The sequence below is a fragment of the Enoplosus armatus genome, chromosome 12 (genome assembly GCF_043641665.1).
Source record: "Enoplosus armatus isolate fEnoArm2 chromosome 12, fEnoArm2.hap1, whole genome shotgun sequence".
NCBI classification, from domain to species: domain Eukaryota; kingdom Metazoa; phylum Chordata; class Actinopteri; order Centrarchiformes; family Enoplosidae; genus Enoplosus; species Enoplosus armatus.
Window position 1 is genome coordinate 15158068 of NC_092191.1, and position 26152 is coordinate 15184219.

General features: G+C 39.0%; 1 protein-coding gene across 6 annotated transcripts in view; it reads left to right on the top strand.

The window, feature by feature from the left end:
• Positions 1-7849, top strand: part of LOC139294223 (neurexin-1a) — a 235322-nt gene extending 227473 nt beyond the window's left edge. For all 6 annotated transcript variants that reach the window (XM_070916062.1, XM_070916064.1, XM_070916061.1 and 3 more), the window contains one exon: positions 7542-7849. In XM_070916062.1, coding sequence (XP_070772163.1) covers positions 7542-7849 — 308 coding nt within the window. The remainder of the gene's footprint in view (positions 1-7541) is intronic.
• The last annotated feature ends 18303 nt before the right edge of the window (positions 7850-26152 follow it).

Here is a 26152-nt window from a genome sequence, read left to right on the forward strand (position 1 = left end):
AATGAATACTCTCTTTAACCCGATGGCAATGACTGGAATGCACCCAGCCAGGAGGAAAAAAAAAAATTAGAGTAAATTATTGTTTTAAAAGTAGCTGTGAGATTAATGAAACATTAAGAGCACTGTGCTGGCTTAAGAGGTCACTGCCCACATTTAATAGGTTATTCAATCATACCCTGCTGGAGCTCTGTGTGTGTTCATTCCTTCCTTGGCTGAACACAGTGGCATGCACCTTGCATGCCCACAGATTGCCGCTAGCAGAGACGGTTTAACAAATGAAAAACCCCCTCTGAAGACTAGATGCCCACTGAATGTGATAAGAGCTCACGCCCATCAAACAACGTTGATGACCTTCAAGCATCATGCATGCTCTTTTGCAAAACACATAGCTGTTTATTATTGCCAATTTATGCAGACAATCTTATGGAATTTTGCCATTTTTGTTTTTCTGCACTCTTTCAGGGAGGATTATGCCGTCCAAGTCTTCTTTCTACATTCTATTTTAAATGAAGTGTTTTCTGAGAGAAAACAGGATTTCACACTCACTGTCAGTCTTTCTCTTTACTGATCCCTCCATATTTATATTTTCAATTATTTTTATTTTTCTACCACACATCTTTTGGATGTGCTGACATTGATGCTAACACAATGTGTCTGTTTATAAGTCTAAGTAGGGCATGAAAGACTTTGCTTTCCCAAGAAAAGAAAAGAAGCCCAGCCAAAGGTCAGTTATGGTAATTGTCTAAGTAAGCTAGGGCTTGGAAATATTACCCAACAATTCAATATTTATCATATAATGTTGGCCATCATGTTGCCTTGAGAATGTGAAATAGTCTCCAGTAAAAGAAAAACAACAGCTTTTACAGAATGAAATACTTCTGTGTGGTTTGCTATTTGTGCTAAAACCAAACTAATAGGTTATATTTACAGTACAATAAAACGTTAGTGATCACTATCTTTGAGGCACTGGTTTGATCAAAAAATATATTTGTATATGCAGAGATATTGGAATAACTAACAAAAATAGTGCCTTCACACTTCATAGACACAGTTCACAGAACAGTTTCTGTCAAAATGTTTAGGTAACACACAGTGTGAGTCTAGTTTAGAACTGATTATCTACTCGCAGCAGAAGACTATCCCTTTTACAATGGAAAGCTCCTGTGTAGCTATAGGCCCACTGTGTATATCACAAATACCCTAAGAGCATGTAACCTGACTCTTTAGGAATCTAATGAAGAGATGAACTCCAGACGTTCTGGCCAAGTAAGCTTAGCCCTCTTCTTTCATCGCGCCTCTTATAGTGGAACCCTTCTGGGCAAAGGCTTAAACTGCAACATACCTGTTACTGGGCTAATTCAAACACCTTTTAATAATTCTCACTTGGACCTCATTTCATGCTCACTCAGCTCTCTGTTCATCATCCACCATCAGCATGAGCAGAGCCACTTCAGACTCACACATGCATTCTGTCATCAGGCACACTGCCAGCATGTCACAAGTACAGGATGGCTTGCATCACTTCTCGAGGACACTCAGATAATTAAAGAGGGAAGAGAGATTTAATAAGTGTTTTGGCTCTGCTGCGGTTGATACAGTGACCTGTCTGCAGACTGATCCCCAACTATATGACGGCTCTGACAGCTTGTGATTATGGCTGGATATGTGAAGCAAGAAGATGGTATAACACTAATCTGGCTGAATAACAGCAATGTGTCACTGAGCATGCCAACTAAGCCTGGGTCGCTGTGAAGGCATCCCACAGCCACACCTCCTTAAGCCCTCTGAGATGCGCGATGTACTGCTCATGTTTATCAACTGTTGCAGGTTGCAGAAATCAGTTCGCACAAAAACTCTTTTTATTACCTTCTTACTAAAAATTATTTATTTTGCCTGATACCTAAACTCAACGTACTGTAGTGCATCCATTTACAAAAAAGCATCATCCTCTTTCGACCTATTAGCACCCCCAGTTAATGAAAGGTCAAGCCCATGTCTGTTCATTCAATATACCCTAAGTAGTCCTGGTTGCTCCATTACCTCTCATTAAGCCTCGCGCGCACCTGAAGTAACTCCCCTCGGCTCCACTATCCTTGCTTTCCTTCATCCGTGGCCCCTGTCAACCTGCTCACCCTTTTACAAATTACCAAACAAATGAACCCTCTCGCTGGAGACAAATGAGGAAAAATAGTCTTTGAAGAGGACCATTTATTCAAATCCCGCCTGACAGTGCAGAATCTCTGATCCCATTCCTCTCCTTGAGAGCATGTGGCAAAAAGAAGTCAGGCAAAAAGAAGGGGAATCACATCGGGCATTGCACAGGCTTTTAAATGACAAGTTCCATAGCACCGACACTAATATCTCAGAGAGGCGAGCTCATGTATCCATGCCGAAGAATCCAGGTAGAATTAAGAGAAAAGAGGCTGTCAAATAAACCCTGCAGTAACCACATTGAAGCCAAACCAATCTCAGTGTTCATGTCATTGCACTCTTCAGTGCCTCTCTGTATGGCGAATGCAATTCCTGGCCAGGCTATTTAATTTTCTTCCCTAACATTTATGGATCAGGGTCATATATAAGAGCACCTACGCTTCTTTGTTTGCTGTTCCTTGTGCACCTCTGCTAGAGGAATCTCAGGAAAGGCTTGGTGAAAGCAAATGATTTGTGACTAACTGACTGAAACATTAACTGTTGTCCTTGTGAATAAAACAGCAAGGACTTTATGATTGTCTGGATGTGATACTGTAATTTAAGTCTCGCTCTTGGATGAGACGGAGAGGAGAAAGTTATTCTGCCAGCTTTTACACAACTGCAATCCTTCAAAAGTTAACCCCCCTGAGTTTACCTCCATCACTTCACAAGTGCACCCCCGCTATGCTGCCATGAAGCTAGGCGCCACTTTAAGGTCATTTTCCTCATGTCTAATTTTACCCTTGGGTACGCTCGAGTAGAGCGTATAAGAGCAGCCATCATTTTAAAGACTTGTTTCAGGCGCTATTTCTTTCTCAGTTTATGTGCCTTCATTCTGAGGTGATGGAGTGCTAATGAACAGACAGGCAGATGCATTTTGACTGAGGTCTTACGAGGCTTTCTCGAAGGCCTCGTGTCTGCCACATTACTTTGGCTGAACCCAACTTGGGGGAAAGCAGGGCACGGTGCTCAGCCAGACTCATGAGTAGCAAATGAGCCGCATCATCAGGTGTATCAGTTAATCTAAGGGACTAGGAAAGATCCCAGCGTGCCATCAGGTGGCTGTTTGATAGACACTGCTGAGACTAAATGCAAGCTAATGAGCTGTAATGAATGCTAATCTTTTTGGACAAAACATGGCTGTGTCAGCACTGTGCTAAATGCAGTGTTAATCCTTTAAGTAGTGGTCACTACGAAGATACTGAATTGGATTTTGTGGGAAGAGATTTTAATTTGGGCTAAAATCTTTCTGTGTAAATGTAAAATTGAATGACTGGATCACATAGTCTACTTATTTTACTTTTTTACTTTTCCAGTAATGAAAGAAAAATTGTGGTTGGTTGACTGAGGGTTTTCCACTGACTAAGTCTCTGTGCGAACGCAGCCTGTGGGGTGCAAATCAACAGATCCAGGCAAGAGGAAATAACAAAGCCCAGAGCTGGAGGTGTTAGATCACAGAAGGAAGAACAGTGCACCATGGTACTGTTATCACATGACTCACTCCTGATATAGCAGACTGAGGCCGCCTGCCTCCTGAACTCTTCCGACTCTGTCACCTTGCTGTAGGAGCCAGCCAAGGTCTCCTATACAACCCTCAAGTGCCACATCGAGAGCTCTCTCCTCCATCAACCTGCTATGTTATCAACACTTTCAACTTTTTGACCCCAAACAAAGGATAGATAGCAAATATGAAAGTAACTCACCATTAATGCCCGCACAATGGCTTGGTGGGGAAGAGCCGTGTCAACCAGTGGCTTTTGCCCACAAGGCGAGAGCATTCTTCACACCTGTCTCCAAGGATAAGTGGGCTTGTCACAAGCAGAGCTAATCTGTTGCAACGCTCAGTCACACTCAATCCCCCGGTGGTACACTCCGCTTGTCCTTGAATGTCTGCTGGCATTGGAAGCATACTTGGGCCGCTGATCAGTCTAACCATGGTGGAAAACATGTCAATGAACGGCAGCAGCATCTCCTCTTCTGGCATTCAGCCCAGAGACCTTTTGCCCTTTACAGTTGACACTTTTTCATGCCCTTTAATCTGGCATTGAACATGATCTACCTAAAATAGGCACATGTGCCATCTGTGTGGGTCATTAGCTAATATTACACCATTCAAAGCAATGTTCATCTGAACATTGAGCTGTCACTCAAGAAGAGAAATTGAAGCAATCAGAAAAGTGCTTTTTTCTCTAAAGCCATCAGCTCTGAGTGAGACACAGGAGAGAGAAGCAGCGAAGAGAGCTATCAGAGACATAAGAGCGCTGTATTATAACTTGGACAGCATTCAGAATATGAAGTCGGCATGCTGATGTGCAATCAGTTCCCTATTCACTGGTGGAAATGATCCCCAAAAGTGTAGCATGCTCTCAGTGTTATCGAACATTTAAAGTTTATTATTGTGTAAACACTGGATAATGACTATTCTGAAATAGATGTGAAGTATAGTCCAAAGAGAGGGTAATGTTTTAAAATGTTTGTTGGTATGTTTTAGCTCCTCAATTACAAATCATGCTTAGTTTAACATTTTATTGACCATTTTTAAATTTTAATGCATACTTTTGCTGTTTTAGATTTTCAGATGTATTTTTCCTACTTATTGTGCAGACTTAACACACTGTATTTCCAAAATAGTATTGATGTTCACTGTGATACAATTCACGTTCAAGAGTTTCAAGAGTCAAGTCAAGATTTTCAAGAAATCAATGGAAGCCAATGGATGTCTGTAAGAATTCATCCAATAATCTATATATAATCTATATGTGATTCATAGTAAATGGAAGAAAAACGTGCAAAAACATTGGAACAGTCCTTTAAATTGGAATTGCAGTAGCTGCTTATATGTCTGTAGTCTGAAGGACAGATACACCTTCACCAAAAAATACCAAAGAACTGTCTTGCATTTATTTTGTGCTTGTTTGACATTGAGAAATTGCCACAAAAGTAGTATGTAGGATGGGATGTTCTGTATCACCTTATTAATTCTGCCTGTCCTTCAAGGATCAGGAAGAAACAACCTTTTTTTACAGCAAGAACAAGAACTGCCCTCTTTGCTCACACTCGGAGAAGTTACTCTGTCATAAAGTAAGGATTTGATAAGAAGAGACAAGGTGATTATGATGAACTTCAATAGCAGCAGAATTTTGTTTTCCTGGTATTTTCCTTTTCATGTAAGATAGAATAGAGATTTGCTCTCTGCTGTGGATACTGAGTTCCAGCTTAGGAAGAGAGTTACTTGTGTGTATATTACTCTGACTGGCCAAGATCAAAGGATTGAAATAATAAAGATAAAATGTTGTGGTTTTTTAAAGCTGGTTCGATATCAAAGCTGAAGAATGCAATTATTTTCTAATAACCAAAATGCTGAGAAAAGTGAGAAAAGTGGGACAGCAAAATGTCAAATGTGTTTCAATAAATATCAAATAACCGTTTTATTTGAATATAAAAATGTTGACGCCTGTCATTGTAAGTAAATCAATTTACTTTGATGACATATTGTGGTTACTATTAATGCACAGTATATGCCATCAGGTTCTGTTCATGAGCTCATATACACATCTCAAAGTTTCAATATATAATGAGGATTCATTAAATTGGTACTGGGATGTGTAGCATTCCCAACTGGAGGACAGCCTAACTTCCAACTGATGGGTCACAAAAGCTTTAATGTTATAGAAAATACACGGTACAATAGAAGTTAAAATGTTATTCAATATTAAACACATATGTAACTGACATGCTTTGTGCCCTCATCATCCAGGTGCTAAACAAACACAAAATATGACATTTTCCTTTGTTTGGAAAATGAAGCATTTCACCTTCAAAATAAAATCTCTAGTGTAATATGTTTAAAGATCATAACATAACATTAAGAAAATGCCTGAATAAACATAAAGGTCATTTTCAGGGAGCAACAAAGTGGCACATATACAGGATTCAGCAAAGTGGAGTACTGAAAAGCTTGTTAAATACCTTTAACATAACTGTCCAGTCAACACAGAGGAAACACTTCAGACCTACATGTCAACACAGCTATTTGTGTTTCTGTTGTGTTGTTGTTAGTCTGTCCAGTGTAAATGCAAATCAGAGCGTAACATCTTCACGTCAACATAACTATGATCTGAACCCAGCTATAAAATCCCTCCAATATTTTTTTGCCCAAATCCAGCGGAACCAGAGTGCTTTTCATTTCCAAATGTTAGTGTTGAGTGTTTGGATTTCACAAACGCAACAAAGAGGGCTTAAGCAGAAATGATGACTGCTACAAAAACACACAGAGAGATGTGCCAGGAGGACTGAATAATATCAGGGGGCTGACGTGTTTTCAGAATATGCTCCATTGAATGGCACCATTTCAGAACAGAAGTGGGGACAGCCTTTGGCAAAATCTGCTGAGTCAATTGAAGAATTGTTTCTCTCTGAAAGATTTATTTTTGCAGACTGTGATACAGTCATGCTGTTTGGATGTATAGTGTAGCGTTGGAAATGTGCTCTGTTCATTCATATCTGTGCTGTAAAACATGTAATGAGCTGTGAGCTTTTAACTGTGCTTCTTAATGAATCATTATCACATTAGTCTTCTTGTCAGCTCCGCTTCTGAATTTAGCAAATCTGTCTGTCCTCAAGCATCTCACCTTTTTTTCACTCTCCCATATATGAACAATTACAGTTCAGTGAATGTTATCAGAATAATGTTCTGCAGGAATTAAAATGCTGATAGGTGGTAGATTAGACAGGTAAAATGGCACATACTTAAGGCAAAGTCGACGGAAATGTCCAGCTCCTACATTTATTGAAAGCTGTAATTTCTTCAGGGTGCTGCAGCAATGCAGTGTGTGTGGCATTTCAATTTACTTTCCAGGGTAATTTTGGGTTCTTTGACTGCCAAGGGATGTAAAATATAGTCTTTAGGAGTTTTATAAGAAAATCCACATGGGGTATTTGTGTCTCATTTAACTGTGAGGGTAATTTTTGTCTGGTTTTAGCTAGCATACCAATGGGATTGTTAAAGGCTTTAAGACTCAGATTCTACTTTTGTATTAATCTAGTTAGACAGAAATAATTTTACTGGGACGCTCTCATCCTTACCATGTGTGCCATTTTATTCAGCATCATTAATGATACGCATTGTTGTTTGTTGTCTCCTCACTGTGTAACTGCATGCTCGTCTATTATATGTGCAGGAACACCAATCCTATCAGCCAACATGTACTTTTAGCTTTGAGGCATGATGTCTGCACTGTCATTCAACATTAAACTGTGATATTGATCCTCACATGCAGAGAAGAAATGCATTCATTCACTACCATAAATCTACTTATAGTAATAATGATATATCTCTGTCTCCCTTGCAGCCAATCCCACCGGCACAGGACCAAAGACCGGTTACCCAGGGACGTCGGAAGTCTTCCGAGAGTCCAGCAGCACGACGGGGATGGTGGTTGGCATTGTAGCAGCAGCGGCGCTGTGTATTCTCATCCTGCTTTACGCCATGTACAAATACCGGAACAGAGACGAAGGTTCGTACCACGTGGACGAGAGTCGCAACTACATCAGCAACTCGGCACAGTCCAACGGCACCGTTGTCAAAGAGAAACCAGTCAACACCGCAAAAACCTCAAGCAAGAACAAGAAGAACAAGGACAAGGAGTACTACGTGTGATTGTCAAAGCTTTGGTCTTTGCCAGACCGACTTAAACATTTATCGAAAAAGGACATCACCATGTGTACAGTATAATAACAAAGATGAACATTATTTAGTCATTTTTTCCTATAAGACAATGCTCTGAAAAGTAAATATGAAAAATGAAAAAATAACTTTCTTTAGACTCAAGCACTCGAGACAGTTACTGTCCAGAAAGGGACTGATGGAAAAATGGCTCTGGCAACCAGTTTGAAAATGAACTTAAAACATATCTAACATGTCAACCAAACAACATTAACCCATCTGTGACTTGTTTCCTTGGCCTTGATAATGTGATCTAGCTCCCTTGTTTCTGGCAAACAGAGGAGCACAGATGCACTTTGCAACGGGAGATTCAGCATTAAAGACTTAATGTTTTCATTTACATTGCCTGTGTTTGTGTTGTTGGGACTTTTTCGAAAGAAAATGACACAATGCATAAAATAAATACATACATACAATACGCCAAACATTTACTGTGGATGAAGAGGAAAAAAATCAGGTGACAGTGAGAGAAAAAAAATCCCTGATGGATGTCCGAGGAATCAGCCAAAGTACTCACTTACGTGGCAGTGATGGCCAGCAAAGACTAATACCTGGCTGACTGAGCTGCCGCCGTGCAAAGATGAGAATGGATGGCAGTTTCTCTTGAAAGACTTACGTTTTAAAAGAAGAATATGTCCATTGTGCCAGTAAGAAATCTGGAGGCCTTCGTTTTCACATCGTGTGAACTCAAAGGAGAGAGTTTCCTTGGAACCGCAGGGATGTCTCAAAAGTGACCATTCGGGAGCCATGCACGCAAAATTATCTTATTACAGTACATATGTTTATATACAGTACAACCACATCTATATGTGCTTTCTGGACTGTGACAAAGTGGTGTTTTATAGCCTGTTGTATAGATGATGCAAACTATAACTGCTCCTCAACCATTTTGGAATAAAACTTTAAAAAAAAAAAAGGAAAAAAAGATGACATAAGTGTTATTAAGTGTTGCTAGACATAGAAGATTTTATGAAGACATCTGCTTTTTTTTCCAAGTTGGATAATAATTTGATTCTCCCGTTTTTACATGTGTTCCTATATAGTTTTTATACAAATACCAACCCGAGATAGACGATCCTGGACCAGTAGTAGCCTAACCGTTCCCCAAAACTGCACAAGGCGTTGATAGCGTGGCATGACAACTTGTGTGGCTCTCTTTTAAGGATACTGGTAGAAACACTGCCTTCCTCCTCAATCCTGACTTACATGAGTGAGAATGAAGACCAAGAATATGAGTGATGATGATGGTGATGGATGATGGCGATGATTAAGACAAATTAACTTGCTGTGTGTGTTTCCAAGTGGTATTATAAGGTGTCCAATGTGTGCTTGGGCTGATGCAACACCAGAGGAGAATAGCTCAAATAAGTCTCCGTTTCAACTGTTCTGTGTTTGTTCTGTCATTCTGTCAATCAATTCTGCTTTCCAGAGACCTGTACTTGGAATGAGTATGAGGAAAAATGACCATGAACTATAAATGATGATTATAAATTCTCTTTGTTTGCTCCTCTTTTATTTCTTCTTGGGTGTTTTTATGTTCCATTGTAACTCTTCTTGTACTCCGCGTAAAAAAAAAAAAAATTATAAAAACTAGTTTTGAAAAGATCAAATGAATAAAATATTACCTAAGTGAACTTAAACCAGTCTATTTGACAAAATGTATCAGAGAAACACAGACTCTTCCTTTTCAAAAGCAGGGGCCTACATTACCCACAATGCAACTCGACCGCAGACAGCTCGGTCCTATATTCGTGTGTGTTGTGCTAGTAGCAGCTCATGTAGCTTTGAGCTGCTAGCCTCAAGCAGATGAGGAGCAGGCTACGGAGGTCTGGTAAGCTCACTTCTTCCCAACTCCACCCCCCCAGATTTTTTTTTTTTCCAGTTTCAAACGTCTTCAGACCCAACTCAGTTGACATCACATTTATCAGACTTCACATAGCTCCCCCTGGAGATAAAAAGCTCTATACCACTTTTTTCACACAGACCTGTAGACAGGTTGCAGGGTGAAGAGTACATATATAAGGCACCGCCATACTCGTCTGGCTAAACTCACTTTGAGCACTGAGCTATTACTTGACTTTTTGAAGTCACAAACTCTCAACCTCACAGTGGGAATTCTACCCAAAAGTCTAGTGAAAGTCTGACCAAGGGTCAGATACAGTACTTAACATTGAAGCATCATTCAACACATACGGTAAATCTCTACAAGGGTGCGTATAGAGACAAAGGTAGCGGAAGTGGTACTTGTTAGATCTACAGTTGAGCTAAAGCTTTACTTCTTTCTTTACATCCTATTTTAAGTCTTGGTTTGGTTTTCAGATAATATAGATGAACAAGACTGAAAGCACAAAGGTGTGACAGACCACAAGCTGGATTTAAACCCATGCAGCAGACAGATGGTTCCTCAAGAGAGTCCACCCGACTGTCACAGCTCTTCATCAGCAGCTTTCTAATGTGATAATAGTAATGTGTGATATGTTGCTGATCTCCATATGGAAATTCCTCATTTCATGTGGCTGAATCTGGTCAAGGACACTTCAGCAGGGTATGTGCTCACTAAAGCAATATCACACATCAGCCCAAGTTCTGACTAAAAATAGCACTGTGTTACAAAAAAAAGCAAGGATCTACGTTGGTGTGAAGATTATGTGAGAAGATTAAATAATTAAATATATAAATATAAATATAATGCAGGTCTAAAGTTTAAAGTCCCTGAAAATGTTGTTTCAAACCTGTAAAAAAATCTCAATGACATAAATATTCATAACTAATTAAGCAACAATCGAATTTTAAAACACAATCCTTCTTCATTAAGTTTAACAGTCAAAAAAGCAGCAGCAAGGACTGTCTGGATGTGGTTTGATCAGACTTGATTGACAGATTCTGATTAATTGCTAAATTTGGATTGGTACGTGACACCACCTTTTTGGAACCAGTGAGAAGAGCACAGACAAAAACACAACAGATATCTCTCGTGTGAAATAACCAAGACTGTTCTTACTTTGGCAGGAGGGATGCCGTTGCTTACAGTAAGAAGCTGAAAATATGTTTACAGGGCCTTTAAGTAACACTAAATAAACAGACAACATAGAACACCATGGTGACAATAATTACCTCCTCTGTGTTAGTGATTGCAGGGTGAAGAGTACAATTATAAAGAAAATCTACCAGGAATGTGCGCTTGAACATAAATAATTTGCCGATGCAGATGACTTTGCGTCAAAAGTGGAGCTGGGTTAAAGCAGTGTTTTTCCCAGAGTGCTCTGCTTTTGGGATCCCTGCTGTGTAAATGCAGTGATCTCATTGAAATGAATGAGGAATAGTATTATCAGCCTAAACGTAGCCTCACACATTACTGTGGCCCATTAAATGTATAACATAATGGCACAACGCTGATGTTGCCTAGCTGACTTTCAGGCGAATATGAATTTCTGCTTGTACGCATGCAAGTTCTGACAGTTCTCAGATGTTTTGCCTTGGAAAAGCTGCCATAACAACATCTTTTACATGAGGAAGCTCAGCACCCTTTAGTTTTGTAGGCTAAAAGGTGGCTTTTGACTGATTACATTACTGAGTACATTTGACCTTATTATTATGTTGAATTATTATTTTTTCTGTCAGATGTCCTCATGGGAGGACAAACTAGTTTAGAATATGATAGGAGAGAGTACTGTACAGACTGGTATGGTATGATACAATATAGGACAAGACAGCACAGGACAGGTCATATTGTAGGTTAGATGAGACTCTCTCTGAAGTAGGGTAGAATACAGTACATCAGGCGGCACATTACATTAAGAGGAAGAAATGTGTGTAGTTTATGGTGTCAGGGCATTGGCGCAAACGTGACCGACATGAAACCGTTAAAGTAATGATGGTCTGGAATACTAGTATTTTAGAGCAAATATACCAACTACAACAAGTTGTCAACCTTAGGGGGATGCTTGAATATGCAGATGGGGGTCACAAAAACAATATTAAGACTATAATTCGTATATTAAATAACTAGTTTGACCAAGGTGGTCAATGCCTTGTATTTCAGTTATTACATAATAGAAGTTCTTGTGAGACACAATGAGGACAAGAGGGAATGTTTGAATTAATGTTTTTCCAGACCATGAATAGACAACATAGGACATCAAAATATTTCAGACTAATAATCCTCAAACATCATTATAAACCCGATTATACATATTCCATCAAACAAAGTGAAAATATATGTAAAACATATGTGAAAATACATCAAATTTAAAAGATATAAACATTTCTGTATAATCCTTGTGGACCTGCTTTCAAGCTGTTGAAAATATAATGCAAAGGTAAACCATATATAGTCAGGTCATAAGAATTTGGGATCTGATCACAGGCCAGAAAAAGATTAAGTATTAGATGTTATGGAACTGGCACATATTGTACCCATAATTTTATAAATAATAAAAGTAAGAAATGGTAAGAAGTAAAAAAAAAAATTAAAAAAATAAATATAACAGTAAATTTACATTTCATCATTCATACATTCAAGAGGCTACTTCTACTGGCTGTACAGGCGTCCCTTTAACCTCATTCGCACCTTGTTGCCACATGAGAGTCACTGAGGTCACACATGAGTCGTACAGGTCACAGGTCGGTCACGTGAGAGTCTTAAGATTAACAGTGTGAATTGTTGTGATATCACTTGAGAAGAAATGTCAGGACAGCAGTTTAAGTAGCTGGCAAGATCCACCAGCATCCCGCCATCATCCCACTGTTCAAGGACAGTTGTTCCAGTTTCACATGTATGACATCCCTCACTCCTCTTTCAAACCGCCCGTGTATTCTGTTTTCCTCTGGCTGTACGTGTGTATATCTGTCTTCATGTGTAGCTTTGGTTTTGAAAAGCACAAGAATGATGTGTTTTCTGATGTTTGCCTGGCCACATATGGAATAACTACAGTATTCATGTTGCTGTCCACTGAGATCATCTTTTCCATGAAGATTTGCACTTCCTGGATTCTTTTCCTGACCTATACAAACAGCATCTCAACCAAAGGCTGCTGTTCCCTAGAGGTAGTTCAAAGCTCTCATTCCTCCTTCCTCCGTGTGGCAGCGTTGTGGAGTGTAAGCTGGGAGACTCCAGTGAACCCACAGTGCAGCGGTGTTTCTGTCTGTTGAAACCAGCCTTGTACTTTAAGTAGGTTGTGTTCAGGAAAGGTCAAGCAGGGCGAATACCTGATCTGGGTTCAGATCCATGCTGCTACTCGGTGTGTTAGGTACCATTTTTTTCATGGTCTACTTCCTCAACAGTTTACATGTAATGCATTATATGTGATAGTACCCAGTACATGTGATGTGACATGATAGGACACCATGTTTTCATCTGTGTCCAGATCTAACTGTCAAACAGTGTTGGTGAGATGGATCTTTAAGCTCCTACCAATGTCCTACTCCAGTGTGGGGGGAGTGGGATTTTTCTATACTGTCTGCTTTGTTAAGCACAACAGTGCATCTTCCTTTATCCATCGGCAGGATGTGTTGAGAATTGCCACTGGCACATTTAACATCTTGGCTACCAAATCTCTCTCTGTCTTGGTAACTTACTTATCTAAGCGGTTCGTTACCCACTTCACTTGATGTCCGGTAGCGTCACACTGTTGTCCTTCCACCCTCAGGTTTACTCCCTGCCCCTTCAGTGTTACTGAACCGTGACAGTAAAGTGTGGAACTTTGTTGTTTGTCTCTCTTTACCCATGCTCCGTTGGGCTACAAGTAAGTGTGCATGCTTAGTGTATTCAGAAACTTTCTCTGATCTCAGTGGGGATCTTTACTGGCAACATCTGGAGTGTCTGGTCGTTTCTCTGCTTTAGGGCATCAGTAGTGATGTGGACCTGTCTCACACAGTGAATGTGTTAGAAGTGTTACTGAGCATTCTGCATGCTTTTATAATGAAGCCCGGGAACTTCTGCACACACCATTTTGGGTCCATGATGTCAGCATCTTGGAGCATTTAGGCAATTCAAGATTACCACTTTTGTCCAGACTGAAATATCATGAAATGTAACAACTAATTGATGGATTGACATGAAATTTGCTGCTGACATTCATGTCCCTGTCAGGATGAATTGCTGTCATTTTGTTAAACCCCTGACTTTTCATCTAGCACCATCATCAGGTCAAAATGAACATTTTCCCAGTGGTTTATGACCAAATACCTGCAAGTCATGACATTTCCATCATCCTCTGCTGTACAGTGTTTATGCTAATTAAAATTAAATCAATTGCTAGTTAGCATGCTAACACACTAAGTTAAGATGTTGAACATTATACCTTTTAAAACATCAGCATGTCAACTTATTTTCCTAGAGATAATCAGAAAGTAATCAGTATCTTTTAAACCTTGGGAAATCAGAAAATAATAGAGTTAAGAGAACAACTTAAAGGGAAAAAATATTTGACAGACAGAAAGAAAAGTATGTCTGTGTTTTAACCACATGTATATATTGTCAACAGATTTATTCACTCACTGGCAAAGCAAAGTCAATTAACACAGTCATGTCCTCCTTGTATAACTTACAGTACATCTTCCAGACGACACAGCTAGAACCTGTAAGTCAGAGTGAGAGCAGATCATGCTTAATATATGTACTGCCTCTGGGATGTTGGGAGGGAGCATCTCATGCCGTCAGCAGGGAGGAATCTCAAACAACATGTTGAAGGCCCATGCATCCGTGGAAACCTTTCAGACTGGGGGGATTTTCTCGAAAAGTGAGGGAGACATTGAAAACTAAAGGTACCCCGAGGCATTTATCTTGTAAACAAACAGGTTTTGTTTACATTCAAAATTTCTCACCAAAATGAATCGTGTGCATCCTGACAGCCTTACAACATATAAAACATACACAAAGCCTTTTTTTTGTGTGTTTTGGAACCTGCATTGTTTTCAGCAACCCAAGGTCTTCCTCTTCTTTTACAGAAATTTACTGCCGCCAGCTGTTGATATGTATTAGCGCCCTCTGCAATCAAAAATGCAAAAACTGTAATCAAGCGCCTTGATTCGTCTTGTTTGTCCATACGAATAACACAAACAAGGACCTGCGTATCACAACATTGCTCTACTGTACAGCATCGCTAGTGGTCAAATATCCACCACACTGACAAGTTTAGAATTTCAGATAATGGAACCAGACAGTGTTTATGTTTTGATTGCATTAGACATCCTTAATGATGTAATTTTAATGTTGTTTTCCTTAATTTGCTCTCAGTGGGTCGATTGTGCACTTTTGTTCTTTTCCAGTAGCCAGCAGCTCACTCAAGCCTCCTCCTCTCCTGGGGTACACTGTATGTGCTGTACACAAATATCAGGGAATAATGAAAGAACAATAACAAGCTCACAGTCTTATTTCAGCACGCATCGTCTATGCCAATAGAAAACAACTCATGGGGTGGGGAGGTATTTTTAGCAACCTGCTTATCCTTTCCTCTCATCCTTCCTCCCCTGCATCTCTCACTCTCACACACAATGTCTTTGTCCCTGTCTTTTGCATTCATCTTATGCCATTTCCCCTCTCTCACTCAGGCTCTGTGCTTCTATCTCAGCTGGATATACCAGACGTCTCTTTAATTCGACACACTAATGTAATTCGCCTTCTCTATAATCATCCATTTTCCTGTTTTCATGCCCTCTCCCCGAACTTGAGACACGTCTTGTGGATTCTATTTCACAGCAGTACACCAGACTACATCAGTTTCCATTTCATTTATTCAGTATTTGTTTAGAAGCCCCATGCTGGTCTGCTATGAATCAACATTGCTTAATAGAAGCTACTCTCGCTGACCAGGTTAAAGTAGATATAATTACGTGCGGATCTGAAGGTACAATTTAATATTAATGTTCCGAATCAAATGAAAATGAATCGGAGTTCATGAAGCAAAAGTGTTTAGTCTTACAAGATTACCAAGGAGCATTCATCTTGCAGGCACACAATCTAAAAACTGTGCGCTCACCCAGAACGTTGGCTGCATCTGTAAGCACCCATTTAGTGAGGCTGCCTCACCACAAAACAACTTCTAGCTTTCTCTAATGCTTGGTTCTTTTTTTTATTAATGTAAAAAAAGTAATTGTGCGGGAACACATTCTGTTTTTAAATGTTGAAATTCCAGCTGTTGTTTTACACCTAATTACTAAATAATTTCATGGTGATTGGGGTTGTTTCTCATTCCCTGCATAGCCTAACTGTTTTGCAACACTGAAAATTGTCATCCTTTTTTTTCCACAGCAAATTTCTTTAAATAATTGCAGCTTGAATATTATGACCTATTCTTTTTTAACATGATGTTATAATTGCAAAATCTAGCATAAATATCACAGATACTTGAAGCGTCTCAGTTTTGTATGCAAGTCTGATTGACTGAGGATGTGACTGATAAAAGTCACGTCCCAATGTGACCCCTGAGAAACTCGGTTGCGTATCAAATATTTCTGGAGAGGAAAGAATAGAGATCAGAGAAGCAGAGCATTGCCACAAGACAAACATTTGCTCCCAAAGGCACACATGAATATGAAACTGAACACCGTTCTTATAAAAATGTGAAAAGTTTACAGCCAGATATTTCTGCTCTGATGAGATTTTGCTAAATGAATAAGTGATGTCTCCAAACTACTCTCAAAATAGCTTGAATTATGACTCGTGCATGCTTGTAGGCACATCCCTTCAACAATACAGTACAGAGCTGGAAAAGCACAAAAGGAGCAAAAGCCTTTCATTCAGTTCCTTCAAAAATAAAAATAAGTTGTTTTCCTCAATGGTATAATTTTAGTTTGAAATTATTCATTCTGTAACATGTATTAATCAGTATGTACGTTTTATACCATATTGTCATGACAATGGTGCATCATGCTGCATTATATGAGATGTCTGATATCAAATATTTGTCACCTCAAATCATCATAAGACAGAATCTGTACTTTCATTTAAAACTGATATAATGACAGATATGTAAATTAAACCTGGTTGTTGTAATTACATTATATTATTATAAATTAACATGAGCAGGTGCAAAATTACATTAATACTGCATGTATAATTGGAATTCCACTTACAGCAGTGACAAATAACATGGAAATGAGAGACAGTTAAGTATTACTGGTAAAAAAATAAATCCCATAGCAAGCCTTTCCTTTCATATTTCAAATTTTAAAAGGAAGACATGGTTATGCTACATGATTCCTTCTCTGAGGAAAGATTACTTTCTTTGAGCATAACACTTTTGACACATTTTAACCGCAGTGCAAATGAGAATAAGTGCAGCGTTGTGTTGTCAGAATTCCTGGCAATCTCAGTGTCGCCTCCGTCCTGTCAGCACTGAGCCCCGAGTGGAGGGGTTAAGGTTGGAGCTCCAGGCCAAACCCAGCAGTTGAGAGCCCGCCCTCAGGAGAGGGAGTCAACATGGCAAGGGCACCAAACACATTCAGGATGCATAGGTGCCATTTATCATGGTTGACAACTGCACCTCTCAGTGCCATTTGGGTTTATTACCGGTACATTTCTCCCCACATAATGATGTTTTCCTTAGCACTTGTCCTCTGAGACCAGCTTCAATGAAAAACTGCAGTAGAAACATCAAGGTGACAGTTTTTCCCCCCTCTTTTTCTCTTTTATATGAAGTTGCTTCATATGACTTCTAAGGACATGAAAATAAAACAAAGAGGAAGTGGAGTTTCTTCGTTTGGCTACAAGTTGGAGGACGTACAGTACCCGAGGATTAAGGCTGCATATCAGCATCCATGCAGCAGGGCCTTAATACCTGCACACATTAGTATTCAGGCCTCACTCGTATTTTTGGTGAATCAAATCCTTTCAGGTAGCTGTTTGGGTCTCCCCAAACAGATATGAGCTCAAAAATGCTCAGGAATTTTGATCCACAATAACTGCATTGGATAAACAATTTGAACAAAAAATTGAATACTCGAAAATCCCAGTATTTTTACCAGCAAACATTGCAACGAAGTGTGTAAGTGCTAGAGTCACTTACACACTTCGTTCGCTGCAGCCATATTACCTACATCTGCTCTTTCTACTTCTACCTCAGGTTGTTGTGTCCTTCCCAGAAATCCCTTTTCCATTTTGCTGCTGGCTGCATGCGACTGGAGTAAAGTTATATTAATATTTGTCGTTGAATGCTGGGTATTCTGCTAGACAGTAGAAAAGTGTGTGAGCAGGTATAGGTAAAACAATATTCACCTGAGTTCTATACTTGTTTGCTTTATTAGTTTTTATGATGGAAAAAATCTAATATCCAGTATGAAGTAAACTTAATGTGAGTTCTTGCAGGTAGGTGGAGGGAGCAGCAGTAGTTGGAGCAGTGAGAGCCACCGCAATGACACTGGATTAACACATCTTGACGCTACGTTGCATTGACTACAGAGGACTGAGGTTACTGACTGTGGTTACAGGTCATCTCTGCTTGCCTGTAATAGGATCAATGTCCAGATTTTTGAATATTTTGACCAATATTGAGTCTATAAGAAGTTCTTGCAATTTGATTATGGGCGATATATACAAGTTCAAGTTCTTTTATTCAGAATCAGAATCAGAATCAGAAGTACTTTATTGATCCCCGTGGGGAAATTATACATTATTATTATAATGTTTATTGTCATGCACACAACAATTACAGTGAAGCAGTCGTTGGCAATGAAATTCATAGATGTCAGGCTCCCTCCCACTGTGCTCTTAAAGATAAATATAAGAAATATGTATAAAAGAAAAAGAAGACATAAGAAATATGTATAAAGGAAAAATACATTTACAGTTCAGCAGCTAAAATATAGGAATACAATGTATAATATAAAATAAAATAAAATATAATACTAAAATATAATAATATAAAAAAGTAAAATATAATACTGTGGTAGCCTGGTGGGTAATGGTATAATGTTTACTAATAACTGTAATGTAAACAGGTTGCGCAGTAATGTAGTTTGTATATACATCATGAGAACATGTTAACATGTTGAAAGTTGAAAAGTTTTATACTCCCTTTTCTCTGCCTTGGAAATATTTCAATATGATGTCACTTATGTTCACACATGGTTACCCACAGGAATAAAACACAGACATCATGAAAAGCAGTTTTTGCAACAGTAATGCTGCATTCAAGGGTAGCCACCAGTATTATGGTGCCACTATCTGTAATCACTCAGACAGATTTACCCAAGAAAAAAACAAGTCTACAGGCGTTCAGATAGAAACTGAAATCTGAACATTGGGGCACTTGACTGCAGATTCTTACTGTTTGTTATTGTTTGTTTTGATGTGCACAGGACTCCAAGGAATATAGTATTGATACTGAGTGGATTATCCTGGTGAAATAGAGTAAAATGAATTGAACTGAAAGTTTTTATTTTATTCTGTGTCTCGTCAAACTTGTACTAGCATTAAGAGTAACAAAGTTTGTTCAATAAAAGACTTTTGATAAGTCAGCAAGTGCAGCATTCAAACTTCAGATTTCTTATAAAAGCCTCCACAAATTATTGATTAAACACCACAAATTATCAATGACACAACAACATTTACACTATCCACATTTTAAAGTAAGCATAAAAAAAACTATCACCATAAATCATTAATAGCAGCCTCAAGCTATTCTAATGGCTGACTGTTGAAGAAATGTGTAACACAGACATTTTGTACAGGGAGAATGTGGTCAGACTGCATTTTTTGTATAATAATGATTTTGTGTAGGCATTTTTTGCACACCTTGATCTAATATAATCATGCTGGAATAATAGCGTTTGAATTGAAGAATGCTTATTTAAATCTTGTGTATTTTTCCATGTGTCAGAATAAAGTAAACTGAGGATTCATAGGCTTCACTTGTCCAAGTTAAAGAAGAGTTTTCTTGAAGGGGATATGTGATTCACAAAGCTCCTTTCCCAAAAAGTTTCTAAAGACTTCCCTCACTTGGAAATGACGGGGGATTTTTAAAAATATTTCTGATGTTCCATGAAATTTTAGAGCTGTGGCAGGAAGAAGAGCAGCACAGGTCCTAATGCAAATAGACTCATCCTGCATATCTGCTGTTTTATCTGAGGAGCATATGCACTTTATCTTCGTCAGCCAACTCTCCTAATCATAGCCTTAGAGGAAGGATCTCATTAGCACAAGTCACACTCTCTTTGCCTGTGAGATGGAGCTGATCATTATCTGTGTTGTGGTGGCGATGGTTGTGGTGGTGGTGGTGGTGATGATGAAGATGATGAACAACTGATTGATTTGTGCCAGCGGGTACGATCTTTGTTCGCAGAATTAAATATGCTCTTTCAAATGAAATTTATTTTCTGCTTCTGGGATCCATCATAATGCTGAAATCAATATTTAATATCCTTGGATCAATCTTACGTGAGGTTTTATTTTGCATTGGTTCTGTCAGTATTCCAGAGTAATAATGTGCAATAGTGAAAGATTAAGAAAAGGGCCAATACTGTGAAGTCTTTTTCCTTTTTGATTTCTTTGATGTCACGTGTCCAAGCTTTACTCGTCTTGTCTTCAGGATTACCTCTGATTGTGCCCAATTGAAAAATAGATATACAAAACCATTCCTTTCCATTTTTAAAGTACAGACTAATTAATTCGCCAAACCCCATAGCTTAGCAACAGTAACTAGGGACAGCAACTACGCAGGAGCAGATACTTGCTTTCCGCTCTTGAACATAGTTATCTTACTACCTAAAGTAGTAACCAAGCAATATTTCCAAAGGGGCATGACATTAGCTAACTACCTTATTTAATAATGTTACTGGTTACATATGAAAAATACCTGCTCAGGCCTGGAATCATATGCAGCCGTCATTTGCATATTTAAAGGCCCCATATTGTAAAAGTGAGATTCCCATGTCTTTTTTGATTACAAAGCAGGTCTAGGTGCTTTATAAATACTGTGAAAGTATCAAAATGCTCAGTCCATGAAGAAATGCACACAGCCCGTATTCAAGTAGTAAATCATCCACAGCTGTTATTGTAAACTGCTTTACGTGCTGTGCTAGCTTGACAGGCGTAACAGCAGTAACAAAGGGTGCTAGGGCTTAGCGAACTGTCAATTACAATAGATTGCTTAAATGTTCAGATAAATACAGGGCCTAAATTCTCCCCTGTGTACATTAACAGAGGTATTGCTGTATTATGGGATGCTTAGTATGGGAGTGCTGGTGAGGAAAGGGTGGGTGTGGGTGGATGATCAGTAATGTGGCCACAAGTTCAAATGAAATCTAAGCCCTTGCTTCCTGAGGTTTTTATTGTCCAGGACAAGGTCACAATTTATTATTTATCTTGGGAAGGAAGTGTATTCCTGCGGTTGTTGCCTTCATAATTGAGTCATCACTGCCTGCAAATATAAAGACATGGCCATTTTCTATCCGTGGTTTAATAGGATGCTCAGACTTACTCGCGTCTGTCTTTAAAATAAGCAGCGCAGAACACAGACATGCTGTCAACATTGCATTGAGTCACCATAATTATAGCAAGGTCTCCCCTGTTCACAAGTACATCCTCATGTGACTGCAGTCATCTTTGCCTCAGTCAGCTGCACAATATGTAAAGCACAGCATACAAATCAGTGAATGGCACACTGACTCTTTCACTTGTGTGATCTGCAGTAGGGTGTTATGAAAACAAACTTCCCAGCTTCTACATTTTTCCACAGCTATTTCGTTTGAACAGCAGGGAATATGTGACTAAATACAGAATTTGATTTACAATACAAAATGATGATAATACCAACCAAAACATTTCAAATTGGGAGCGTAATTATTTTCATTAGAATAACAGAGACACACAGGAACAAACGTTGCGATCAAATTATTTTAAAGTGAGTGCAAATTAGTTGACAAGTGTGAACTCTTTGTTGGCAGTTTTCTCAGCTTTGTTTCATTTTAATTACTTGATTGCCAGCCGGTGTTAAGTCTCTACCCAGGAAATTAGCTCTATGATCTTCTGGCCATTGTAGCTAAATCTCTAATTCACTCTTTGTTTTCCAGGACGAAGTGGCCAGCCAAGTCCTGCAGGACTGTGGGTGGATGTCTCCCATGGATGTGCTATAGGTATCTTTTATAGGGATTCTTGGCCCTGGGGACTACAGTGACCAAAAGCTCCATATGGCACTGCATAATTCAATTTGCTGACTCAGGCATGAGCACATCTGCAACAACAAGAAGACAGCCTGATCTTAGGAGCTTCATTAGTTTCTGTAACAGATATGAATCTCTGAACAACCTCTAAACCACAGTGATGGAGCCAGATAAGAGAAAAAACTTGTCACATTAAATGATTATTATCTTAAATGATCATATTAATACATAATGTATAATTTTGTTAACATATAATAACAGCTTTATAGAAATAAAACCACAAACAGTAGGAATTGGATAATTCTGTGTTTCTGTCTATGTGTGTTTACTCTGTCAGGAATAAAAGCTTGTATGAAATGCAGGAGGAAGGAGACTCTGCTGACTCTTCATGGTATCACGTTAACAAATACAGAGACATTTCAGATGGTGTGCATCAAGAAACAGCTAATGAACTTTCTACAGTCCTGGAATAATTAGGATGACAACAACATTCACCCAATATATTGTCAAAATGGAGAGATCTGCAGTGGGCCACTACTACAGTCAGGTTGGTCGGTCCTCCTTTCAGTTGGGCTTATTATTTTTGTTGTATTATATATCATTAGTTTTGTTTGTTTTTTAAACTGACTTAAAAGAAACAATAATACCAACATCCATGCTTATTTGTCCATGTTTATCTATCGATTGTAGTATAATTTATTTCATGAGGTTTTTGAGATCTGGAGAAATTCGAGCACAAATTGGTATGAAAAGGACAGAGGCACAATTCACCACATAATAATGTCACCAGTGCTGTATCTCCTCAGCTCTGACCACAGGAGCTTTAGTGAAGCACCATGTTACAGTCTGTTGACTGTCTAGGTCCCTGGCATAACATTGCCTCACTAGGCCTGGTATTTTTTAGCAAATCTCAATATGTTCAAACTTCTATGTAGGAGTGCGTTATGAAATGCACTCCCTTGCAATTGAACTCCATTAACATGGCGATCAGGAGACACTATGTGTGTCTTTTGTTACTTTCTAGTAAGTTTCTTGTCTTTATTTGACTGAAATTATTTGTTTGGTCCATGTGGCTTCCTGTGAATAAATATGAGCTTCAATTAATTGTTGCATTAGCTACAGATTGGAGGTGCATACATATTTATTTCATTTAATAGTTTATGTCCATGTTTTTTGGACACTGACATGAATTATAAAGCTCATAAGTCTAAACAACCTTTAACCAGACCTCAAAGAAGTCATTGAGATGGAGGTCTGCATGCCAGTCGAGCTGTAACTGAAATATTCACTTACAAAAAAGTTTTTCATTGGAGGGATTAGTTGTTGCAGTTGTGAAGTAGTACCATACTCAAGAAGTAATAAGTGAGCCTGCAACATTTGACTACAGTGACTGACTGACCTGATCAAATTTGTATGCAAGAGCAGTTTCCAAGAGTGGGATCTGGGCAGAGTCCCAGCAAAATGAGGAATGCTTTCATTATTCTTTAATATATTAAAGTGTAAGTTAATGTAATAGAATTATGAGACAAGAATGTATAAGAATTAAAATATAAGAATGATTTATAATAATGCATGTGGACAATAAATAAACTACAAAGTAATAAATCTGCCCAAAAGAGAGTTTATGACCTAATGTTTCCCAAAATTATTTTGTCAGTGATATTAGCATCTTTTTCAAAGGTGTATACGCCTCAGTGGGGAGTTGAAGTGTAATGTCAAGTGGAAGAAAGTGGTAGCAACAACACTGGCAAAAAGTAAAAAAAAAAACAAAGAAGAAAAGCTGAACATATGGCAGACAGACGGTTCAGTGTGGAACCAGAAATGCTGTATTTTTTGTTGTAGATTTTCTGCACCCAATGTCTGCTTCTTCTACACCAGCGGTGGCTTTATGGATACAGGTTACATTAGCCTCAGGCTAGAGGCTGTTTCATTGCAGACAGCTTATCAAGATGAGTGACAAGTGTGGGGGCGGGAACTTGACCAGCTGAGGAGGAGGAGGGCAGGACTAACAATACATTTTCTACCTCAAAGTGAAAACTTGCATATTGTAGCTAGAACTTGGAAACCACTGTCACAGGGAAAATAAATCTCTTCCTGCCTGCTGGAGCTCCAAAATAGGTGACAGACCACAGCCAGCAGTTGTTTTTTCAGTTTCTCAATTCTTTCTGTGTTTGGTTCAACACATCTCTGATTTAAATTTAGTTTTGTAAATGCATTGCTGGCACTTCTTCTACAGATCTCATTTAAATCAGCCAATAACTTTCATGAATAGCTCAGGTTAATGTACCATTTCAGTCTCAATCTGTGTGGAGATCCCTTGAATTGGCTGACTGACTGAACAGATGGAACAGAAATCAGGGGAAATCTGTGGCTGACTCTATAGTCAGTCATCTCACCTTTGTTTTGAAGCTCTGAAGACAAGTTACTTGAAGAAAAGGCCAGTTGGTTGTTTTATATCCTTTGTTTTTTGGGGATCAATATCATTGCAACAAATTCTGTAAGACTCGCCATTGATCCATTACCACTTCCTCATCTTGCACTCCTTGCTCCTCGCTGAGAATCTGGAAAGCACACTATACCTTTGTTTTCACCTCAAGGACATTTTCTACATTTCCCTGTTATGCTGTATGAAAGTCACATCTACAGTACAAAGATATCATTGCAAATGCAGTAAGGGCCTTGCATCCCTATGATATGTACATACCGTTTTTAGTTGTCAGGGTTATTTGTGCTACAGTACAACAGAGTGCGGATATCATCTGTTCTGAATGTCTGCCAGGGAATGAAGAAAGTCAGATGAGAGTTGTTTCAACAATCTTGTTATGCTCTTCGGTGAAACATTTGCGTTCACATGGTGCCACAGTGAAGCGACTCATCCTCTCTCTTTGCCTTTTTGCCCTTTTGACGTCACTTGATCTGAATGCAACCTCACCGGCCTCACAGCCTCACCTTTGGACTTGCTTAGATCAACCAGGTCCCTCTGATCTTGACCTATAGAGATGGATAACTGCAGAAGAGCAACAATAAATTGCCTCCGGTGTGCAGCACTAACTTGTTTATATCTGTTGGGCCTTCAGTGCTGTTTGGGGACAAGACTGCATTGTGTGTGTGTGTGTGTGTGTGTGTGTGTGTGTGTGTGTGTGTGTGTTTGTGTGTGTGTGTGTGTGTGTGTGTGTGTGTGTGTGTGTGTGTGTGTGTGTGTGTGTGTGTGTGTATTTCTGTGTTGCAGAGGTGGGGTATTGGGGTCACTGTGCAATTTAGCGAGACGCCAACTGCAGCTGGCAAAAAAAAAGAAAAAGAGAGAAAACAAAATGAAGGCGGCAAGTGCCGTCTCAGCGTTTTCACATTGCTATGTTTTACATTTTTGCCAAAACAGGAGAGCAGAGGATGTCAACAACGCTGACAACTGTTTGGTTGACAGATTCACTCGCGAAAGCTGTAAAATAAGGGGAGGCAGCATAGCAGCCCTGTCACATTTACAATATAGTGGAGTCCAGAATGTAATGGAGTGTTGTGTTTGCAAAGAGGACACTATGGCACTCGCTTATTGCTTCTCATCATAGTGGTGCATTGCTGAGCAATTAAAAAACCATCAACTGACTCCCAGCTGATTACCTACAGTGTCATCTAACCTTGTTGTTGATATTAAATAAAGTACTTGTCTGTAAAATGAGGTGAAAGGAGCAAAAGCATATTCTCAATACGCTTTATGCCAGGGACTGGACCGGGACCATATGCTGCTCTTTATTACAACACAGCCATTACTGTGGTACGAATTAGTGTTCGAACAAAGGGAGAGGACAGGAGCATGTTTGATCCACAGTTCACATTAAAGTGAGTTTTCCAGTGTGCATCACATGGCAGTAATGGAAGGAAAGGCAGTGGGTCATTGATGCATAACGCAGATCAGACTGTGCATGAATGAGATGAGATGGAACCAGTTTGCAGTTCATACATGTTCTACATACCAATGCTATTTCTCCACCGTTAATATGGCCCATTATTATTTCATCAGCAGCAATAAAATCGTGTAATTGGATAAGTAAGTTGTTTTTGTAATCACCCTTAGTAACATAATATAATATATCTAAACCTATATCCCCAGAGTTACTGTAGTCATAATTAGCCATTTTTCTC